Source organism: Archocentrus centrarchus, chromosome 15 (assembly GCF_007364275.1).
Source record: "Archocentrus centrarchus isolate MPI-CPG fArcCen1 chromosome 15, fArcCen1, whole genome shotgun sequence".
In the NCBI taxonomy this organism is placed as follows: domain Eukaryota; kingdom Metazoa; phylum Chordata; class Actinopteri; order Cichliformes; family Cichlidae; genus Archocentrus; species Archocentrus centrarchus.
Window position 1 is genome coordinate 2,821,971 of NC_044360.1, and position 24,130 is coordinate 2,846,100.

Below are 24,130 nucleotides of genomic sequence, written 5' to 3' on the forward strand. Positions count from 1 at the left end.
TGCATTACTTGGACACATTTTATATTTAATGACTTAATAACTAGCTTTTCAAAACTAAATTAAATATACTCCACAAATACTTTGTAGCCCATCGCAAACACGTGTCCAGCCTGACCAAATGAGACTGAATGACTGCATCCACTGCAGCACTTTACAAAGCCTCAGTCAGCTCTGCGGGAGTGAAGGAAGCAACATCTAATATTGGCTGTTTTATTTCACAGGGCCTCTGCGGGTATAAACAAAACCAACTACAACCATTACAAGGTTGGGAAGTCAATGTGGACTTATGTCCATGTAGCACTCAGGTGACTGTACAGGGCTTCCACGCTGTGCTTCATCCGAGTCCACGGGGGAACAGTGAATCCCAAAAAGAGACAAAAATGTGTGCTATACGTTTTTTAAACAAATAAAACTGACTGACTCAGATATGATCTGTCAGTATATTCCTGCATCAGTTTCAGTACAACAAACCCCTAGATATTTTTTTTCCAGCGCTTTAGCGAATTGATTCTGACTCACTCTCGTTTGGGATGAGGCTGACCTGAGCGGGAGGCTCGCTGGCCGAGTGGAGGAGTGGGCGTGGCGGATGAGATAAAAATGCTCCCTTTTGAAAGCAAAAAGAAGGTCACAACATGTGGAGTCACCAGTGACTCACTGGACTTTTTTCTTTTTCCTCTTTCAAATAATCGAAGGAAGGAGGAAGAGAACGTAGAGCGCCAAGTATGGAAGTCGAGATAAAATATCTGAAGAAGCCACACAGTGAAGCTGGGGTGTGAAAGCAACAAGAGCCTGAAAGAAGAGGAGCGATACAGAGGAGCGCTGATAAGTGATAGCGAGAACGTGTAATTGGAATATGCGGAGAAAGTAAACAAGATGAAACGTGTGCGAGAGGTAGAAACGGAGAGATGAGATGATAGAGGGAACGTGAGGAGAAAGCAAATGAACCATAAATCAATTAATCCAGCACTGGGACAAAGAGATGCAGAGAAGATGGTGAGACACAGAAGATGGCAAGATGTGCTATAGATCTCTCTATACTGAAATAAAATCTAACTACACAAGATATGTGCAGTTAGCAGTATGCAGAGGTACGTCTGTCATACATGGGAGTGATTTCCTGCCGACGGTGGCAGAACTAAAGCACCGCCTGGCTGTGTTCAGGTTAAAAGGGTGGAGAGCGATTAATGAATGTGAGGAACTTCTTTGATGTGGCTGCTGCTACGATTGCATTTATCTCCATCATCAAACAGCTGAATATCGGCACCGCGTCTGAGAGTCGAAGTCTCAGCATTCGTGTTCTTAATTTACAGGCTGTACCTGACGTCTCTCCACAAAACAGCACAAATCTTACAACACACTTCAGCTGAACTGAGTCCACCTACATGAGAGGGACTGTGGCCTTATAGATCCCACAGATTCACTAAAAATATCCTTTGAATTTACAAAACAAAACGGAACAAAAAAACATTTCGCTGTTTGTGGTTTTGGAGCATCAGCCTTTGAGTGTTTGAAGGACAGTTTATAGACAGTCCATTTATAAATGGCTGAAAAAAAAAAAAAAAAAAAGTATTCTTGCTCTTAAGTGGAAAATGGCCAAAAAAAAAATCTGAACATTTTGTTCAGATTTTGTTGGATAATTGCAAAATGTTCCTGAAGCAGAACAGAATAAGTGGGAGGCCCTGGTGAGAACTGAAAGAGGACACGCTAGTTTGATAAACTGGTCTTCAGCTGGCAGCTCCATTAAATGGCACCAGTAACACACATTTAGCATTCCAGAAAACTGGCCTCCAGGCAGAGTTGCAATGGAAAAGCAATATTCATAACTGAGTTATAAACATAGAAAGGCAAAAAAATATACACATATTGTACAAAAACTGGAAAAATGAAGTGTTAGGAACAAACAAATGAAAACTGGAGATGATAAACATTTGAGAGATGTGGAATAAATGCTGGAGGGGGGGGGGGGGGGGGGGGGGGGGGGGGGGGGGGGGGGGGGGTGTTCTTAATGCCATCTGTTGAGCATGGTGGAAAAAATGTGGTGTTTGGGGTGGGAGGTTTTTACAGGACAAAAGCGATTCTGATTACTCTGTTTTACAACGTCATGCCATACCCAGCGGACACTGCTCCACTGCGGCCAGTTTACTCCTACAGCAGAACAGGGCGCCAAACTCTGCAAGAAGTGGAGAGGAAGTCACTAAGTGGTGTTCTCACAGGATCTCCAGGCTGTTGATCTGTTGTACTGTTCTCTTATATAATATGTTAAGTAATAAAGACGCAGTTTCAAACTTTTTCAATGTCTTGAATATTTCCTATCATTCGTGTTTTCATGGAGAAAGTTGAAACTCTCTGTAACCTCCAAACTTCTGAGCAGCAGTTAATACAGGGCAGTGTATCAGTGTGTGAATCAGAGGGACTGCACAGAGCCCAAAAAACTCTCAACAGCAACATTATAAAAGCTAAAAACTCAGACTTTCTGGGCGCCTCACAATCCTCATTAAATCAACGTGAAGTCAACAAAGACGAGGCTGGCTGGGAGATTCGAGCCAGCATAAGAGACGGGAAGGGAAGGGCGGTGTGTGGAGGAATGAATCAAAGATGTTAAAAGGATAGAAAAAGAAATTTCAGGGAAGGCAGAAGGTGCTAAGAGTAAGAGGAGAAGCATTCCCCCCCCCCTTTTTTTTTTGCTTGTGTGTGTTCATGTCATGCCAGTTTACATGCATCAGCCTCCCAGAGCTCCATTATCTCAGAGAAAGATTGAATGGTGCAGGAGTCTGGAAGGCTGATGAAATCGGCAGCAGAATCTGCTGGGTCACTGCCTACAGATGTCAAACCCATCAGATAAGAACCCACTTTACCGTGCAACTCCCTGCCTGGGTCTCATGGATGAAATATGAGCACTCCATTTAAGTGGCAGCAATTTAATGTAAATGATTCCATCAATTTCTGCAGCATAATTACTTTAAAAACAAGATGAACGGCAGGAACACAACAACCCTGCTTCCAAAAATGTTGTGATTGTGTAGTATAAAAGATACTTTACACAGAAGTGAACAAATCTGATAGCATTCAAACTGAAAATACTTTGAAGACATCAAAAGCTGAAGCTGATGAGCACGTAGCTACATTTTAAATTCATTCACATTTTGTCTATAAAAGGTAAAAATGGAGAGGGATTCACTGCACTAAGAAAGATGCAAACGGGCAAATATTTTAAGAATAACTTTTTCCAGAGTAGAATTTCAAAGAGTTTGAATTTTCTATCGTCTGCTGCACGTATTCGGTCAACTCTGAAATTCCACAGACTGCAACGCATTAAAAGACTAACCTCAGCGGGAATCAGCACATGGGCTCAGGAACACCACCAGTGAACAAACACGTTTCATCGCTGTATCCAAAAATACCACCTTAAACTCCACCATGCAAAGAAAAAAACTACATAAAAGGACCGGGCGTGCCGCCACCTTCTTTTGGCCAAATTTGAGACTAAGTGAAAAACTGTCCTGCAGTCTGACCAATCAAAACTTGACATTTTTTTCTTCTGAGGAGGAGAACTCTTATTTTTTCTTACATATCTTTTTATTTTATTATTTTATTATGTGTTTATTTTACAGACTAACCTTTATTTTAATGAAAGCAGTGGAAAGAAAATATCAAAAAGCCGCGATGAAGGACCTGAGAGGATCCCATCTATAATTCATCACTGAGCATTTCAAACATAAAAAAATCGATTTATACATGGAGAACATGGCCATCACCAGCCTTCTTTTTCCACTCCAAACAAACATTAACTCTTAGATTTCTCGGGATTATTCTACATTATTATTCACAATTACACAGAACTGTGTCTGAGATAAAATAAATGGGAAAAACAATATCTGATTGTTTTTCTGGAGACATGAGAGCAATGGAAACTAACTGCCAACACAACACTGACATATCACCATTTGGATTTAAGATATTTTATAATCAAACTGCTCATTTACAGATCGAGCAGTTGAGAAGCAACATTTTACATTATTATTATTTTGGCTCTACTTGAAGAATGCCCAGTATCCCGCCTGCATTAGCTCTATTTTTGGCTTCCACCATTTCCAAATATGTGGCATATAAATAGCAAAATGCTCCACTGAATATTGATTAAAGCTGTACTGAAGCAGCCTGCGTGAGCCAGAACCCGGCGGTCAGTTGAGATATAATCTAATATAAAAGGCTGTACTTTGTGTTTTGTGGATGCAACTTCCCTTCCTTCGATTTTTGGAGTTAAGTGGAAAAGATTGCTGAATTTTCTCTGCAAGAATAAAAATATATTCTCGTATTCCTAAGCCTGAGTGGACTGTGCAGTCTCACACAGGTTGTATTGTTAAAGTGCAGCTGAACAAGAAGAAGTCAATCCAGGAACAACTTCACACTCAGCTGGGGTCAGTTTAAGCCTGTGGTCATACACGCATCCCCGCGATAGTAATTTTACACTTCGACCCCGAGTTATTTGCTCAAGCGCCCTTGAACGAGGAGCTGAACCCCGGCAGGTTCTGTGGCTCAACATCAACTGTGACCTCCCTGCAGGACGGAGGACAACAGCAAGGCTTTATTCCCCCAAATGCATCTGCAGTATTTGTGGAACAGACCAACACTTTGCTGTACTGTGATATTTTTGCAAACACTATTAAAAAAAAAAAAAAAAGCCATTCACAGAAAACTGATGATCAAAAACAAACTTTGCTCTCAGTTTCTACCTAAAAAAAAAAAAAATCATCTACTCTCAACTAAAATGAGAATCAGGAAGCTGCGAAACAAACTCATTGGTCAGATTTTATCCCGTTTTCCAACACAGAGGAGACTGACCTGCTACTTTCTACTAAAAATTCTCCATCTTTGAGCACATCATGGACCTGCACACAGCGATACTGCAGATACTGCAGCGTCAGAGCGTCAGATCCTCAGTCCTCGTCTGGCTGTTCCTAAAACCTGGCTCAAGACTAAGAGCTAAGCAGGGCAAATGTTGCTGAGAGGAGCGGAAAGTACTGCAGTTAATCAACTAAGAGCATGCTCATTTATAAGCACAGCCACAGTCAATTCATTCAATAATGACCAACAAAATTTACCAAGAACAGTGCAAATTAACGGGTCAAAAATGAGCACGTGCAAACTAAAGTAACACCGTCTAAGCAGAAACAGGGAGGCAGTTTAGCTCAAAGAGAAACAGCTGGAAAAGTGATATGTTCTGATATAAGGGCGAAGTGATCAGGCTTTTACAATCAATGACATCTTTAAGGTCAATTCTCAATACAACCAATCACATTTGTTATAAATTAGTTTTACTTTGGTCTCTAATGTGTTTCATATTTTTCTTTGCCACTCACTTATTTTGACTCAACTGGCTCTTCTTTTTTTTTTTCTTAACCAGAATTGAGGTGAAACAAGAATAGAACATATTCAGATTCAAAATGAAATCCTTTAAGTATACAGATGAACTCCAGTGCAGTAAATAATTAATGGAACAGGTGTGATCTCTATTGTCTGTACCTGCTGGTAGCCTAACAACGAGGGTAGCATCATGATCTCTCAGTCATGATGCAACACAGTTCAACAGCACATGAAGTTGCATCAGTAGCTGAACATTGTCACACTCACAAAGGTGGGACCTATTACACAGCTGCTGAGTTAGTTTTTAGCAACATGTACACCAGTGGTGCTTAATGAACCACAGTTTTACATATGCAACATGAATACATAAAATGATTTTTTAATATAAGCAGAGCTTCATCACAGCCTGCTGATCTTGTGCTGTGCCTCACAGTTAAACGATGGAAGAAATACAGCAGGGAATCTGTGACACCGCAGCATAATGATGAAGGTGGTGTTGTGAGACATCAGTCACACTTTGCACTGTAGCATGAAAATGAGCAAGTCAACGAAACACTCCGACAGGCAGGCATGCAAACACTCATTTTGGTGCGACTCTTTACTTTGGTTACTGCATACGATCACATTATGTGCATGTGAATACAGCATGAGCCTGTCCACTGGAAAGCAGTGCCATGATCCAGAATAAAATATTTTACTGATGCAAGGAATGCTGGGTGAAGACATGGTTTCCTGCATCCCATCTTCACACTTTTTAATCAAACATCTGCCTGGAGCCAGAAACTAAAGCACTTCTCAGTTTCCCTCAGAGTAAAAAAAAGGGTTCCCCATTAATGACTCCTATACAAGGTGTGTTTATTAAGTGCTGTGCCACCACCCATTAAAATCAAAAACCATGCATGATTTAAATTTCACTGCTTTAATGCCACTGCTACACCACTTTCAGCAACGCTGCTAAAGGGATCCGTATCGCAGGGATTACGTTCCAGAGACCCCCGCGATAGGTGAAAATCCACAAAGTAGCGGCGTTATATTTATTATTTATAAATATTAAGGCTTTATAAACCCTTCCCACACTCTTACTACAACTTGAATGATGAAGATGATGAATTATGCAGCTGTGCAGCACTGATGGCGATGATGATGAGATGAATGTACAGTACTGCACAGCCAAGAAGAGCATTACAGCTCCTCTGAAGGCACCACTTCATCAGGTGGTGCAGTATCTTTACCCTCGGCTGTAACTTCTACTTCCGCTAAAGGCGTAGGCATAAGTGATCTCTGCGTCCAAGTCATGAACATAGTTATGGGGAGTTATATAAATACCTATGTACTGCAAAATCCTGCATATAGCGAAAATTCAGCAATACAGAATTAGTTGTTTGTTTTTTTTAAATCTGCATGAAGTGAACCGTGATATAGCGAGGGACGACTGTACTTCCAAACCGCTGCCCTGAAGTCCCGTTCTGGCCACTTGCACTTGTGTGTCTGTGGTGTGAGCTCGATCGGTTACATTGTGCCAAAACAACAACGCTTCATCTTGGGAACCTTATTTTAAGGAAGAAGGTGAGATGATCCAAATCTGGTGAGCACAGTGGGCGGTAAGTGACCCCAGAAACCCGAGGAGTGCTCATCTGTGACCCATGGTCCTACAGTTTTGGACCTTCTCAAGGTTTCACACCTAGAGTTTAGGAAACAAAGCATTTAGCCGGCACAGGCTTTTACTGTGAAAACTCAAGCATCGACTTTGAGTGGGTGATCAGCACTGGGGGCCCCGTTGGGTCCTGTACTTGTCACGATCCTGAACTCGTGTGCCTCCTTTGGGCTTGTACACAGCAGGCTCGTCCAACGAAAACTGATCTCCAGAAATCAGAGTTCAGAAGTCAACAACAAACCAGTGATATCATCGACATGAAGGTTGGGCCAGTTTGACAGAAACTGATGTTTGCTCTCTGTCCAGGTTTGAGGTCCATGGTGAAACTGCAGATGTGCACACACACACGCACAGACACACACAAAGTGATAAGAACGGAAACTTAAGAGAACGGTTTAGAAATACCAGCTGGAACGCTCCTCAGTTCCATGACCTTGTTAATTCAATCAAATATAGATTTTCCTGAGATGATGTCACAGACGTGTCTGATCACAGCTTGTATTTATGGGCAAAGTCAGTGATTGAACCCAGCAGACTTCAGGTCATTGAACGCAGCTTTACCAAATGATCTAACATGTTCATAATGAGCAATGGTTTGTTACAACTGTGTTATTAGTTCCAGGAGTGAAAGCTACACTAATGTGGTGAATGATGATGAAAAATACAAGGATGGATGTTTCCTTCTCTATTCGTGAGTCTGAAAGGATGAAAACATACTTTATAGAAACGGTACCTCATTTTTTGCTCGCCGTTTACTCCTCCTGAAAACACAAGACTTCAAAAAAGGGAAAAAATTGTTAAAATTAACATCAAGTATTCTACAGATGAACAATAATCTAATAACTATGTCACAATGTTTTGAACATCTTTTGGGTGACAGTCCTTCCTGTGTTTGTGCAGTAAGAACATCATTAGTATTGCACCATTTAATTTTACTTACGGTGTGATAAAAGTGCACAGATTTAAAATGATGATTGAAGTTCTCGGCGTGTGTGTGACAACCTTTATTATTTTGTAAAATGTAAATTTCTCTGAAAATCAAAAAAAAAAAAAAAAAAAAAAAAAAAAAAAAAAAAAAATGATACATCTAGTGACAAATAGGAGTAAAAAAAAAAAAAAAAAAAAAATCTAACAAAATTTCACATCTGTTCTTCATTTGAACCAAATCTCCTCTGCATAATATCTAATTAAGACAGCTGATATGTTAGAGCCAAAAAAAAACAAAAAAAAAACACTACGGTATCAACACTGGCAGATAAACAGCACAACATATCTGACTGGAAAGCTACAAATATTACCATCCAGCTGACCATTCACAAAACCAAACTTCACCAACACTCCTCCCCCTCCCCAGCCACCACCTCCAGGTCTTCCCCAGGGACACTTAAGCATTCCCAAGCCAAGAGTCTCAGTATGTCCCGGGTCTGCCCCAGGTTCTCCCAGCTGAAAATACCCAAAACGCCTCATTATGGGAGGCTTCCTAGGAGGTGCCCCAGTCAGATGCCAGAACCACCTCACCTGGTTTCTTTTAATGTGGAGAAGCAGCTGCACCCACAGCTCATGGCCACAGGTGAGGGCAGGAATTCAGTTCAGTGTTATTTACATGGCACCAAATCACAACAGTCGCCTCGAGGCGCTTTGTTGGAATGCAGATCAATGAGTAAACTGCCAGCCTTGTTTTCACGCTCAGCTCTCTCAACTGCATCAGGAGGAGGAAGTGTCTGTATCACTGCAGAGCTCCCCTCTCCCCTCATGAACACACTCAGCGATGCTCGAACTCCTTGAACTGCGCATGCAGCAGCTCATTCCAAACCTGGAGTGGACAGTCCACCCTTCTCCACCTGAGAATCATAGCCTCAGACTTTCATTTGGATAATTTTCTGCTGTGACACTTCACACTCAAAGGGAGGTTTGCTGCTGTCCAATGCAGCCAGAAGGACCACAAACAGTCCCTTTACAGTCCTGAATGTGCCAGTCTGATTTTTAAATGGACTAAACAAACAATGTGTTAACTAATCCAAATGAGTCTTGATTATTTCCCAATTTTATGTTAATCTAACTGGATCCTGTCTTTAGCCTTGTATTTACTGAACAGATGGCAGTGGTGTTGATCCTCTAACTGCAGAAAAAAAATGAATGGCCCAATGTGCGTTTTATGGATAAAGGCATGTTGTTTCTAGCAAGCATGTTTGAGTCCATGTTATCTATTATGTTGCTAATTTAAGGCTCTCTGCACAGTGAGTGCAGGGTACACAAAATACAGACATTTATTTTCCCAGTTTGATTATCAGAGGATGCACTGACACAGTTTAAAGCTTCCTGGCCTGTGTATATATGTATTATATGTATATGTATGTCTGTATAATATTATATATATAAAAAAAGGGGTCTCCATCTGCCTGATGCCTTCATGTTTAATGCTCAAAACAAATGAGTGCCTTGAAATGCACACTCCTGTTACTATAAACACTACTCACAGAGGCCATTTTTCTGAGGAGGAGGAGGATTAAAATATGCAAGTGTCTAAATATTGTGTGCACCATGTGCATGCCTGTACACCTAAATGTTCACCATATTCAGTTGGAAAGCCATAAATACAACTATTGAATTTACCCAAGGAGAATGCTCAAAGGAGAAAATAAACTGGATGCAGCAGAAACACAGTTAAAGATTTAAGGACTCGTGTGGCTCAGGGACCAATAAGGTCTGTGTCTTCTGCAGCCAAGAGGCTTTTTTTTAAAAATTCTACTCCATTAGAGCAGAAAGTTGTATCTGTACTGAAAAATTACTGCAGTTAATATCAGGCTACCAGGAAGACTCAGACTTAGAGGGGGACTGAGTGGGGATATTGAGCTTTTTGGAGAAAATGTTTGAGACACAGCACTAGTCTCAACCCTGGATACTGAAGACCATTCTGACTGACAGGAGCCTCGCTGCAGGTCGCTGGAGTGGACCGCTGTCTGCTGGGCCTCACTGCCGCTAATTAGTGTCATTGAACCGGATATCGTCACCGTGTTTGTGCTCTCTGACATTTAAGCTTCAAAACTTGTCGCCCAGAACCAATGGGAACCATCACGGTGGCCGTGTTCATCTGTTATGCCATCTACGGTGCAAACCCACCTAACCTAAGAAAAATGCATGTAAAATGGTGACATAAGCTTTATGAAAGAACCATGAACCAGAAAAAACCATGATGCATATTGTGCATTGCCACTCAGCCTACAATGTGAGTTTTATCCTCAGCTGTAACACTGTACTACATAATTTGCCAGCAGTTCCCAAAATGAAACTCAGATCGTTTTAAACAGGCAATGATCAATAAATTAATTTTTTTCAAATATTTCCTTTCTATTCTTAACTTCATGGAAACCTGAGCCCACCACACCACAGTTATTAATTAACCAGTTCAAAACTGAAAAGAGCTACAAGCCTTTCCTGCATGAACAGTGAAAATGAGAATAAATACATTTTGCTTGTAAAAGCTGATTCACCTGCAGCAGGTTTAATTTTTACTCTTGCCATGCTCGCATCTGCTTTTCAGACAAAGAGTGAAGAATTATTCATGAATTATTTTGGGATTTCCTTCAAAATGTATAAACTGGAGACTACATGCCATTAAATAACGTATACTTTGATAATCTATTAATAATGTGGCACCAATTAGCACTAAATAAAACCCCAAATTCTATCTGTAAATGCTGAGTCGAAGGGTGTGAAAGTCCTACATTTGTGTTGAGCAAGAAGGAAGGTTTTACTTCAGGTGACTGACCAAAAAAAGAAAATGCAAATGTGCAGTTCTTAGCGACTCTGAGGGCTTCATGTGTCTGTCTGTTTGTTCCCCGACTCTCACTTTCTCCCTGACCTCCATGAGGCTCTATTAAGAGTGATCCCATTAATCAGTGGTGAACCTTCTCTGCCTGTGCTCCTGCCGATTCTCAGCTGGATCGAGGATAGGCCAAGATCCTGCTGGCATACAGACCTGCAGAGAGACTGATTGAAGGGCCGATACACTTCTAGTCAATTACAAAACCTCTATAAGATCTTCCGGCGAATATCTGCTACTTGTTTCTCATTGTAGAAGAACACTGGCTTTGAGTCACTTAAACACGTACAGCTTATTGTTGGTAAAAGTGGAAGTACTGGGAATCATTTCCCATCAATTTAAATTGGTTAAACTGCTAAAAAACTGGAGCTGGAAAAGCTCAGTCAGAGTAAGAGGACATTCATTACATGCTGGATAAACAGGGAGCGTAAATTTCAGTAACTACAGGCTGAGTCACACTGAATTGTGTGGTTTTGTATATACAAGTAAGGTTGTAGTAATTTAAATGTTGCAGGAACGAACCTTACAAAAGCTACTCCGTCTGGGACTGCAAAGGCCCTCACACAACCTCCACAGCCTTCACGACTAATCTGTATTTGCTCAGGAAAGTTTTAAGTAGCATGTTTATTATTATGGGAATACAGACTAAAAGCTGTGGAGGTAATTTGAAGATAATGTAAACTATGCAGCACCAAACTCCCCCCATCCTCTTCTCAATATAACGAAACTAAGTGATGCCAATCTGGTAGCACTCACAATGCCACAAAAATTTTAAAAATTCAGAAATTACTAAAATAAATGAATAAATCAAACCTCACTGGGTGCAATTTCATATCCAAACAATTATCTTTCTACCAATCTAGACCTGCCAACCATATCACCACATCACAGAAGGAAGCATCTATCCGTGACGTGGGGCGAAGTATTACCTTTCCACAGAAAAAATATGCATATGTGATTATGGGGTGAAACATCACAGCTTTGGTGTTTAGTTACTCGTTTGATAACAATAAGCAATGCTGCTTTTGGTGGCAAAAGCATGTCCCGATCTGAGGGCAGTTACTGGAGTACAGTCTCAGGATATTAACTATTAGCCTAACAGGTCCTCTGAGGATATTCCCGTTAGTACATCCTATATGTCAGTTAATAAAAGGTTTTTATTGTGCAAAGACAGTAAAACATGCTGGTGGGTTAGCAGTAAAATATTTAAAAAGGCGCGTGATGAAACAAATACGAGTTGTGTTAATGGAAGTGAACATTATGAGCACACTGAAGTTAGCGGTAACTGTCACCGCCGTGTTTTTTACCCTCCCTCGTTGCTTTTTAGTCTCTGTGTTCCTGTCCAACAGCCCTACCCACAATCCCTCCTCTTTCATCTCGGCATCCAAATTCCCTCCACCCCTCATCTCTGCTTCACCTCTGCTTGCTTCCTACTTTTATCTTCCCGTTTTCCTCTTTCCACCCTGCCTCTCCTCGTTTCCTCCTACCATCCTCTCGACTCCGCTGTCGTGTTCCCTCTGCTGTCTTTCTTCTCTGTCGTTCCCGTCTGTCTTGTTTCTTTTCACGTTCTTCCTTCCCAGCTATCATTTTCTCCCCCTTACCCTCAACCAATCTCTCTCAATTTTCTGCACTGCCTCTGAAGCTTCCTCAATTTATACTGGCCCAGTTCACTCTGTTTTTAAAACTCACCCCCTCCAATTTATTTCATGTTCACCTTCTTCTGCAACAACAGAGAAGGGAAGGGTGGTGATATGAGGGGCTGATGAGTTCATTCATGTGTTGACACGCCTATGACCTTCAGGCTCTTGACTCAAACTTTTTTTTCATATACACACAGATGAGGATGCCACCAAAAGGAAACTGGGTCACCGCATTGGCACCAACAGAATAAAAATAAAATAAAATAGAATTTCTATGATACTGTAATTAATGCACTGAGTGGCAATAACACTTCAGATTTTATTAGGTTACCACTGTTTGAAGATTTGAAGAACTCTTGAAACATTTGGGCTTTTAAGCAGCTGTCTCATTGTTCTGTACCAAAAAAAAAAAAAAAAAAAACTTTTCATCTTACTGTGAAGCTTTTTTTTTGGACCGCCTTTTAAAAACGGTGTTCATGTTCATAAATGTTGACTGAAGCGCCCCAGATACCGAGAATAAAATCTGATGTAATGTCACATCAGTTCAGATGTGCCGGAGAAACCCTCCCCAACATGAAGCCATTCATCTTTTTTTTTTCCTCATTACTTTTCTGCCTCCTGTTTTTGTTCCAGTTCTCTCTCTTGAACCGAGCCCAGTCAGCAGAACAGCAGTCATTAGTGGAATTACTTTGGGGTTTCATCCCACAGCTTTTACCCCTGTATAAATACTGCTGGTATCAAAAAAGGAAATGGTAACATACCAGCAGAGCTCAAGAGGACTGAGTCAAAAGGGTCCTTCTGCAACTGAGGAGGACTTCTTATATAAATGTGGTTTTATATGTTCCAGCTAACGACCTTTTGTTTGAAGAGAACAGCTAACATGTCATCAAAAAGTTCATCCTCTTTACAGATTTACAATAATGATGAGGCAGCACATTGTTCTCATTATTTTCTTGATGAGCTGTTAGAGGGTAGAATTAATGTTTTTCCACAACAGCATTCGTCTTTGAAGTGTCTTGATAACCTTTTTTCATATATTAAACACTTGTTACTGCAGATGTCTGACCAATTTTTAATGTGACATAAAAGAGTCTCTGGGATGCCTTTAACAGCCTGTGGACTTAATTCTGTGATGATGGACTCAGGTCAAATTTTCTAAAAAGGATGTGACCCTGATAATGGCCAATGTTGACAAATGATGAGTTTACAGAGGGGAAAAAAGAGAAGAAAACCCCAAAGAACTGTTATTGAACTGACAGGCTCAAAAACAACCAAACAAAATCAAAAATGTTTTGTTTTGATTTCTTTTTTTACCCAGACACTGCCCTTCCTTCCCACTGTCACTAACTACTTGCTCATGGGAGACTGTCTCTTTGTTGAGGGTCTCACTTATATAAAGCGCCTCGACATGACTGTTGTGAACAAGTGCTTTATAGATAAAAGCCACTGTGAGAGAAAAGTATGCAACAACAAACCTATCACATATTCACTCCACCTTCCCGGTGTGTTCATTTGGAACCACAATAATTGAATTTCACCACATGTTCAGACAACACATCCTAAGACTTAGTTCTGGCAGACCATAACGCAGCTCCTAATACTGAAAATTCTAGTACTGTCTTGACACTGACCTACTTATGAGCCCTTTTCTAACCCCAATTTTTCAAAGCTTTAATCAAGAATACATGAGCAAGGAACATCTATGTTGCTTCATCGCAATGTTCAATCATTTAGTTTCTAAATAGCTTTCCGCTGGGTACCGACTCAATATAATCATCTTTTATTCAGCGAGGTGCGCTTTTTTGTGGAATGAAGAGGACTTCAGTGTCAAGATAGATCAGGGAAATCGAGTCTGAAGAACATTTACATAAAACCCAGTAATTAATTTTTGGTTACTTTCAGTTACAATGCTACCAGGGCATCCTTAGCTGACTGCTGTCATTACAATGCCCCTCTTTCCCTATTTGTACACTTTATTTTTGTGAAATATATTTGTCCCACAGCTGAAAGCTTATGCACCGTCTCTCCTGTACTGTCACCGTCTTACAGTACTGTAGAGGGTAAAGCATTTTTAATAGCAAAATCACATGGGGGGACAAAATAGATAGAGGTAATGCATTTTTAGCTGTGGAAAAACTAAGCTCATGACCCAGTTGCTGTTTTGACGTCTGTCTGATGAATCTCTGCAAACTAAATTTCCCTCCTAAACGCTGGTTTTACTGTTCGATGGATGGCGAAAGCCCAGGTTGGATTCTGCTCGTTTGCATATCATTCGTGCCCTTGCTCTCGGTCACAGTTATTCAGGGACTCCTGATTTTATCTGAACGTGTGAAAACTGTTGTCAAATAGTGCCAACAAGTCCCTGAGCAAGGATGTCAAACTAATAGATATGATAAACACAGAAACTGTTTTCATAGCAAGAGTAAAACTTAAAATAATACATACTGCAGGGAAATGCAGGTATGCTCAGTGTAGACATACAGGACAGTCACCTTTCATATAAGCTGTATGCTGCTGCTGTAGATTGGAGGTGAAGTCAGACTAAATAAGTGGGATTAATTAAAGATTAATTTAAATAGTTGGGTTTCAGTGTTGCTGCTGCTTTCACAGGTTCTGATGCATTTTCAGCACTTCTTGTATCGGTTAGTTGCAGCGAAGAAAAGCTGTCAATTTACTGGTCATTCTACATTCCTACCACCAACAATGACCACGAGCTGCAGGTAGTGACTAACAGAATAAGATTGAACACAAACAGTGAAAAGTTTCCTTAAAAAAAAAAAAAAAAAAATGGATGTCTGGGTCCTTAGAGGTAAAATGAGGAGCTCAGTCACTCAGGAGGATCATTCAGAGAACAGCTGCTCCTCTATATTGAAAGGAACCATCTGAGGTAGTTCACACATCTGACTAAGATGAACCTCAGCGCCTCCTATGTGAGGTGTTTCAGGAATGGACGACTAGAAGGAGACCACGGGGCAGACCCAGTAGACAATGGACAGATTATGTCTCTCAGCTGGCTCTGGAAAACCCAGCGTTCCTCCAGAAGACCTGAAGGAAATGGCTAAGACTTAACCTTAAAACTATCCTACCCCCAGTTTGGCATGCAACAACATGGAAAACATGATGAAGTTACTTTTAAAGTAACTCTGTCAGTACTAAACTTAAAAACGCAGAGCACGTGCACGTATTAATTACAGGCATAAGGCATTTTCATGCCTCAGCACTCAGAATTCATCAGCACCTCCCAAACACACCGCCTCTCGTGATTATATGGAAATAAGGATAATACAGTGTTTACAGGAGCAACATCGAGGCAAGCCCGAAAAACACATAACATTATTGAGAAAGCCAGAACATTTCAATGCAGGTATATTTGGCACCATATATAAAAATCATTTACAATACCCCAATCCCAGGAGAGCAAGAAAAACACTTCCAGGTTTACCTTTGCTCTGGTTCGCCACCAATGAGGGTAAAATAAAAAGCTGGTATTTTTTCATTTTACACCCCTCATCCTATATTTATATATCTATATATTTTTAATAATTTCTCTAAACACAGTCATCTCGTATTTTCACAACATATTTGTCAATGAGACAAAAAGAAAGTAGTGAATGATTTCTAACACTTAGTTCTGCAGCCAACATTAGTTTTTCCAGTCAAAGACAGATGAAGAGCAAATGAGTGAGTGAAAATTTTAATATGCAGCCAATAAAGTGAAGTGAGAGGTTTGTCACACTGACTTTAGTTGCTCATTCTGCCTGCTTACACTTTCTCTTTCTGCTGGAGAGATGACCCAGTTTAACTCCTGTTTTTATTCAGCCTTTCCACACGTTTAACGTACGAAGGCTGGTACAGCTCAAACTCGTGATACGGTAAAAGTTAAATTCAGTTTGATTGTCTTATCAAAGCAAAATATTTAATTACTGACCACTTTTCAAAACCCACATTACAAAGTTATGCAGTTGTTGCATTGTGTGAACAACAAGCAGCTTTTCATGCAGCAAGGTAACATTCATATTCTATGTGGGGGCTTAATAAATTCCTGTAGATTAATACAAATCAACAGGTTATGACATGAAATGGAAAAATCACTATTAACTCTGCCTCATTTGTCAGTCATACTGATTGTTTGTGAATGTACTAAACTGTGCAATCCCTGTGTTTAAATAATTAATTAATTAATAATTAAATAACAGTCAATTTGGAGTACATATTGCAAAAGTGAAGCCAATGTAGAAATGTCTGCCATTCCACGCGTCAGACGGGAGAATTATTCAGGATATCGTCACTGGCTAAGTCATTAGCCAATAGGACGTAAAGCTTCGCACCAAGACTTCACAAACCAACGGGCGACAAACGTGGCTACACTAAATCCTTACACTGTCTGCAGGTAAAATGTGCAGTTTTCAGTGCTGTGTATGCGTGCATGTATTCATGCACTTCCACCGCGCGGGTAAAAGCCAACCAACTGAGCTGAGCGCAGTTCTGCTGCTGCATTTACTCCAATTCCACAGAGATCGTGACCACAGTCCTGCTCACCTTCCTGTGCAGTTTCACTTTTCTATACATGCCCCCCCCCTGTGATCGTTTCCACGAAGCACCTTTAACCTCCTTTGGGATTGGTTTCCAAAACAATCTGTTTGGTTTCGCAGAGCATCCACAGCACTGACCAGTTCACAGGATGAAAACTTATGCGCTCCATTTCCAGATGGGAACGGTTCGACTTTGTTACTTGTGTGAGTCACACGTTGCCTACACAGTATACAGACTACATGTTGAGCTTCTGGCAGTTACATAGAGCTCTCTCTGAGACGGTTGTGGGAAGTAGAACAAACAACAACAACAAAAAAAATCACTAATTTATTTTCCTATTTTTTAGGTGGTTGCAAAATGTTTTACACTGGATATTTGATATGCATTTATATTGTGTGTGATCATTTCTGGTGCTGCAGAAATCTCTACCCAGGACACATTTAAAGTGATTCTCCCATGTTTGCATTTGAAGAGAGATCTGTTGCGAGAAGAACATCATCATCACCAACCACTCAAGGATCCAGCAGAGCAGTACAAACGTTAAAGACTTCAAATCAACAACCAGTGCAGCCAAAGGTAAAGTCAGATGCACGAGTATATTTGGGCACTTTCCTCACACAGCGCACTTCAAATCAAACAGTCAACATGTGACTGAAGCGCGGACTTTCAGCTTTAATTCAAGAGGTGCATTGGTTGTTTTTTTTTTATAGCTTGTAGAAATAAACTTGTGTGAGGGACTTTGAGCTAACTACCTTCCAAAAAAAATATGCTCCATTTTTATTATAATATTCATTCTGAACTCAAGTCTTGCCTGACAAACACCCTGCATGACACTAAAACAAAAAAATCTGAACCAGCCACACTCTGGAGACAAACTAAAGCTAAATTAAACTACAAACAAAATGAAATGAGAAAAACTAATTAGATAAATACACTTTGATAACTCTGATGCTGACTGCTCCACTGTTACTCACAACACTTAGACTTAAAAATGCAGAAATTCGTATGAAAATAACTTGACTTTCATGTCACAGCTGAGAAAGTACCAAATCTAACACTGTGTTTCACAGCTGCTGCTGGACAATCCTGCTCTGCCAGTGCCGGCTGGATTTACAGCAGCAGAGGGGAGGAGGAAGATTTTCTGTACACAACATGTGTGAGAAATAAACAACCAGTCACCCTGATAGTAACTCAGGCTTCTGGTGTGCAGTTGTGGGTTTTTTCCCTAGTTTGTGTTTTTTGGTGTCTAGGGAAGATTTATTATTAGGAAACCTAGAGGGAAGCAATGTTACGAGTGTGGGTTCAGATAACCTGTGATGTTTGTGCACAATATTCTTTTTGCAGTTGTTTGGAAATGTGGCGAGTGCTAAATGGTTCAAACTTTAGCCCATCACACCAACTAACCCGCTTTAATTATTTTTAATTACTTAATGGTTCTGATATGAAAACTGCTGATGAGCAGTTTTCGTTTTATTGGTCCTTACCTTCTCCATCTCGCCACTCTTCCTCTTGCGTGCTGAGCGGGTGATTTTCACGGTGACGGCGCTCTTCTCTCCCTGCCGGCGCAGGGCCATGCGGTTTGGCTGCAGCGGGCTGAAGGAGATCTCCAGCTCCGGCCGAGGGAAGCGGCTCGTTCTGCCTTCCTCCGTGGAGATCTCAGAGGACTCCAGCACTGACGGACAGCCAGTCGAACCCTGTGGGACCACATACGGGCTTAAGGTTGGGGGCCATTTCATCATCACTTGAGAAGAAATGGAGAAATGTCACGAGGTCTGAGGATCAAGGCTTGTCTGCCTGTGATAATGAAGGTGTCAATGCCAGTTGGCACGACGGCACAAAGGTGGTTATCAGATCAGAAAGTCAATCCATCCATCTACAAACCAGTTCACATGAAAGGTCCAAACACAAGTGAACGCAGGTTCAAACTGGGACCTACATTATAAAACACACACAATAGAGGCTGAAAGGCACAGAGCTGCTGCAGCCACAGTAGCAGTGTGTGAGTATGAGAGAGGAAAAGCACTACAGCAGTATGGTACTAAAAAGCACTGCCGTAAATTAGAAGACTTACTGGTATCACAGCATCATCATTAAGATACAGGAGGATGTGATATTTGCATATTCCATTGAATTTACATGTTGTTGAGATGTGTCTATGACAGATTCAGCTGTAGCTGTGGTGTCACCGACACAAACAGAATTCAAACTCAAACTTCAAAAAGCCTTTGTACTGACAAAGGCTTCCATAAAAGAAGAAGAAAGCAAAATGCAGCTCTGTGACTTACTGACCTCTAAAGGCAGCTTATCACACACATCTAAATTCAAGGAGGTTCAAACGTGCTGTGAATGGCTGCAGTCAAAGGCAGGGTGAAAAGCCTGTGTATGAAAAACTGCACACACCCTCAAACTGTTTGACTTGAAAGGAATTCATGGAGCTGCATACTTTAAATGTTTCTATCCATTCCCTTTGGAAGCAGTGAAATCTGGGTGCAGCAGCAGCAGCAGACAGGTGTTGTAAAGGCTGCCGACAGGAATCGCAGTGTTTGGCCAAACGCAGCAGATTAAAGACACATCAAGCTGTCTTCTCTTTGAAACTGAATTTGGAGGAAGTCCAGCGGGACCATCAGGACTGAACTGGCAGAAACCAATGGGCTTCTAGTGCAACCATCTATAGTCCGGAGAAGTCTGTAAGCTGGTGCTGTGCAATGATGACTCAAAATGTGAAAATCTGGCGCCAACAGAAGGCTCTTTGCCTCTCTTCTTTTTTTGCACAAGGCTGGAGAGATAGGAAACAGTGAAACCTGCTGGAGATTCTTTGCAGGTTCGAGGCTGTGTTTCTGCAAACAGAGTTGGAATGTATGCGTCTCACAGCACCATCAGGGAGGCATCTGTTAGGTCCGAAACTCATGCAGCAAGGCAACAAGCCCAAACACACTGCCAGAGCCATAAAGAACAATATTAATTCACGAGAAGAGCAAAGACGCAACAGATGGTGCGGCCCCCACAGAAAGAACAGTGGCAAGTTCTCCAAGAGGAGGAATGGTGCAGTTTTAGGACGTATGCAAAAAATATTGATTTAATATAGTCGTAAATGTACTATGAAGTTAACTGAAATTTCTGACTTCATCTCAAAACATCCTCATTTCACGGCACTTCTAAAGTGCACAAAACAATTAAAAGGAAAATAATTTACTTCATTAGGTCAGCATGGTCTTTGGATTATAGGCATAGGTGCAGAGCTGCTGGACCACACTGAAAGAACGCTCTGCTGATTTTAAAAGCCTTCGTGCAGGGCAATCCAGTTCCAAAGAGCCAATGGAAACAAAATGAATGGTCAGAGATGTTAGATGGATGCTTCAAGTGTTGACTGAGTCACAGCATAAACTCATGCATGAAAACTTTCCACCTTAAAAGTTGCAAGCAGCTGCTGTCTGCCTTCAGATGTCCCAGTGGAGCGACTGACCTTAGCTGCAGAATGCATCTGACCTTTCCCGTTTCTTCTGTTTGATTATTATAAATGATCCTACTTTAGTATCTTTTTATTATCTCAATCAGATATGGTTTTTGCATATCATTTCCTCTATCCAATTCAGATTAAAAGCACTCTCCAGAGTTTCAGTAGATAAACCGTTCCTTTCTTAGCGATGCTTTTATGTTATTTGAATAAAACTGGTATTTAAAATTGTCTATGGCTATGACATTAACTCTTGGACAAGTGGTTATTGATGTGTAGTTCCTCTACACCAGAGAAAAGGTGAAGGACAGAGAAAAAGAGAGAAGGTGATGTAGACAGAGGACAGACAGCAGGCACAGCAGTGAGGAAAAGCTGATAAAAAATGGTCAGACACAAAGAGATGAGGCTGAGACAAAAGACCCTCAACTATTGATGGAGTGACTAACATTTAATCATGTGCTCAGTTATAACTGACTAATGCAGCTATAACTGGGCCCAGGTAAACTTAGCACTGAGGTCACACAGCCATAGAAAGGAGCCATGACTCAACCATGTGTGTCCTCGTGAGGACACATCATCGACTTGGAGGGGGGGGGGGGGGGGTCTCCAGCAACTCTCCAAATCTAGCATCACAAAGGGTCTGTCATCGCTGTCACACTGGTTTATAGCTCATGAGGATGTGTATGAGGGGATACGTGCAGAGCTCAGAGGAAGTGGAACTCTTTAAGCTGTTTTGCTGCAGGTTGTTGCTTTCTGACCAGCTCCCAGCTCACTGCTTTATCATCCACGTATTCAGCTGCTGTTTCTGTACTCGTGTCATTTCAGCAGCTTACCTGGCTGCTGACGGACGCTCTGGTATCCTTCCTTCCAGACTTCCTGACAATGGCTTCACTCCTGGGTTTCTCCACCGGAGCCGCAGAGCTCTGTTTGCTATCAGCCTGTCACAGGCAGAAAACAAGGAAACTTCTCATTATTTATTACTCCAGGATTTTTTCATACCTTCAAATTATAGAACAAAAAAGGGGAAAAGAAGAAAAATGTCTATTTGTATACATTAGGCCTAATATTGGTTCTTTATTAATATATATTCACATATTAAACTTTCATATACCAACACATACAAGCACTTCCTTTTAAACAATTCTAATTACATGAAAATTACTATCACTTAAGTATTCATAATTTCCTATCATAGAAAATACATCCTACTAAAAGTTCAGGGCTTTTGTTATCATGGTAACGGTAATAAAAAATATGTTATTAGTATGAACAGGGAGGGTGTTTTAGACCAGGATTTGAAGGCGAGAAATGCCAACATTCAGTTAATGATGAGAAATGATTTTTCACTCAGTCACGTTCAACAAAACATCCCAGTTTGGTGGTGCTCTCTGCTCATCTTCACGCTCACTTTATGAAGAACAGATGTGTCTAATCCAGGTGTTCTCGCACTCTCTCATTATGTCTACATTTCTTGGATTTAAGCTGAAGTGCTAAGCAAACGAACACAAACAAAGCTGCACACCTGAAGCTCTTTCCTCCCATTATCCTCTGACCTGTTCGCCTGCAAATGAAAAACAAACGTGTGTTTGAACATAAGGGAGAGAAAAATGTTCCTGCTGCCCGGCATCTTTATCTTCAAACATAAAAACAACAACTACAAAGCTGCGCATTCTCAGACTTCATTTACATTTGCTATCTTTGTCCACATAAAGCTAAAAATACATTCCTTTGTTTAGTGCGTTCCCCTGTTTGATTGTTTAAAGATTCCTCACTTCTTCCTACATTAAAACCGAGTTTGAAGCTCAGGTGTTGCTGCGATATTTTTAACTACAAGAGAAATCTGAGTGTGGAAAGAAGCACGAGCGTCCTTAAACATTTTAAAAGAATTGGGGCCCTCTCAGCTCTGCTGCTTCATGCCTGACCAAGTGAGGTTTAGGTCATTCATACATTTTAATGCTTCATTCACACATTCCCACGACGGCGAGGGAGAGAGCTGCGACACACGGACAATATTTGCCAAAAGTGGAAAACTTCTCAGGATTTTCCTGCATGTATAACATGACGCTCGCCAAAGAGGTTTTGGCCTTCCCCCCGAGTAAAATCACTTTAATAAAAATGATTTTAACCAGTGCAGTTTTTGTTTATGACACATCTGAAGAAATAGCAGTAAAAAGCATAGACTGAAATAGGGGAACGGACTCTTGACCCTAACTACATGCAGACCAATCATCTGTATGGGACTGAAGCCGACTGCTGCTGAAAACAGGTAACATTAATAAGTTAATGTTGCCACAGTCGAACATGACAGAGTAAAAGATGTCTGTAAGCACCATGATGCCACCATTGCTCATGAAGCCCCGAGCTGAGGATTTGCAACCCTTGCTGTCTTGGTGTTTTAAAACCAAATGTGAAGAAAAAAGATGGACGGGGCTGAAAACAGGAAGGCTCAGTGTCTAAGGACTTGTCAATCACCCGGCATGTTAAGTAGTTAGACAATGAGCAGTCCTGCAGAAGTCTTCCTCTGATGTGGATAGTCCTTTAGAATGACCAATATAAAAAAAACTGCATATTTCATTCCACATGACCTGAAACGAGCAACTGAGCCTATAAACTCATCAGGAAAGTGTTCACAGAGGTCACATCCAAGGGCCATTTTCCCATTGATTTGTACAGGACCAGAAGTCTTATTGAAACCACAGGGATCGCCCCCTGGTGGTCATTAAAGACACTCAAGTATTGGTTTGACTTTTATACCATCCCTGGATCTGACATGGTAAGAGTGCCACATCTTTTACTGAAAATTTAACAGAACACTCATTCAGACAAGGCTTACAATGAAAAGCGTGCACATCTGAAAGGGGCTATAAATTCAAGATAAGCACCGCCGCCGTCCTTTGTAGATGATTAAAACCACAAATCTTTGAAGCCACCTTTCAAATGTGAGCGTCGGTGGATATCCGATTTTTTAAAAAGTTCTTATTCTGACTCGAGGAACGCTTAAACACTGACCTGTGTCACTGGGTGCGGTTGGGCTGCTGAGGCCTCGAGCTGCTCTTTGAGCCTCAGGATCTCTGCCTCCCTCTCACACAGAGCAGCCTGCAGCTCCACCACGCTGGGACCACCACCACTCTGAAACAGGAAGTTCATGGACACTGAGCATGGTTCCTGTAGTTCACGGCTTTGAACATGAAGTGTTAGCAAGACCCTCGAAACATTACTGCCAGTAATGGCTGAGAATATAGATTCTCAACACACATCAGTTCTGGTTTCAATCATCATTTTCCTCCGGATCAATACACCAATACCAGCTTGCTTTCTCTCTCTCACACTCACACACACACACACACACACACACACACACACACGTATAAATGCACACCACAGTCAACACTACAATCCTGATGCATTAGCTATTCGCACTTCATCAGAATTGGTTTCTGGTTTGAACGTCTTTGGGGTGAATTACCCCCAATATTAGAACTACGAGTGCAGCCTGGAGAAGTTTTACGCCGCTTGAGCAGAAGTCAAAGGTGAGCAGGTACGTTTGAGCTGCAGACCAGCGGGAGAGGGGTGGGTGCAAATAGATGCTGAGACTAATTTGCATATTCATAAAGCTGCACGCACTGAAGGAAGCAAAAGGTGTCGAGTTGAATTGAAGCCAT

The 24,130-nt window shown here is 41.2% G+C and overlaps 1 protein-coding gene across 1 annotated transcript in view; it reads right to left on the reverse strand.

The window, feature by feature from the left end:
* Nucleotides 1-24,130, reverse strand: part of kif20ba (kinesin family member 20Ba) — a 63,512-nt gene that overhangs the window by 11,302 nt on the left and 28,080 nt on the right. The window contains 4 exon segments of the mRNA XM_030748610.1: nt 18,499-18,708; nt 21,302-21,406; nt 21,991-22,029; nt 23,478-23,597. Coding sequence (XP_030604470.1) covers nt 18,499-18,708; nt 21,302-21,406; nt 21,991-22,029; nt 23,478-23,597 — 474 coding nt within the window.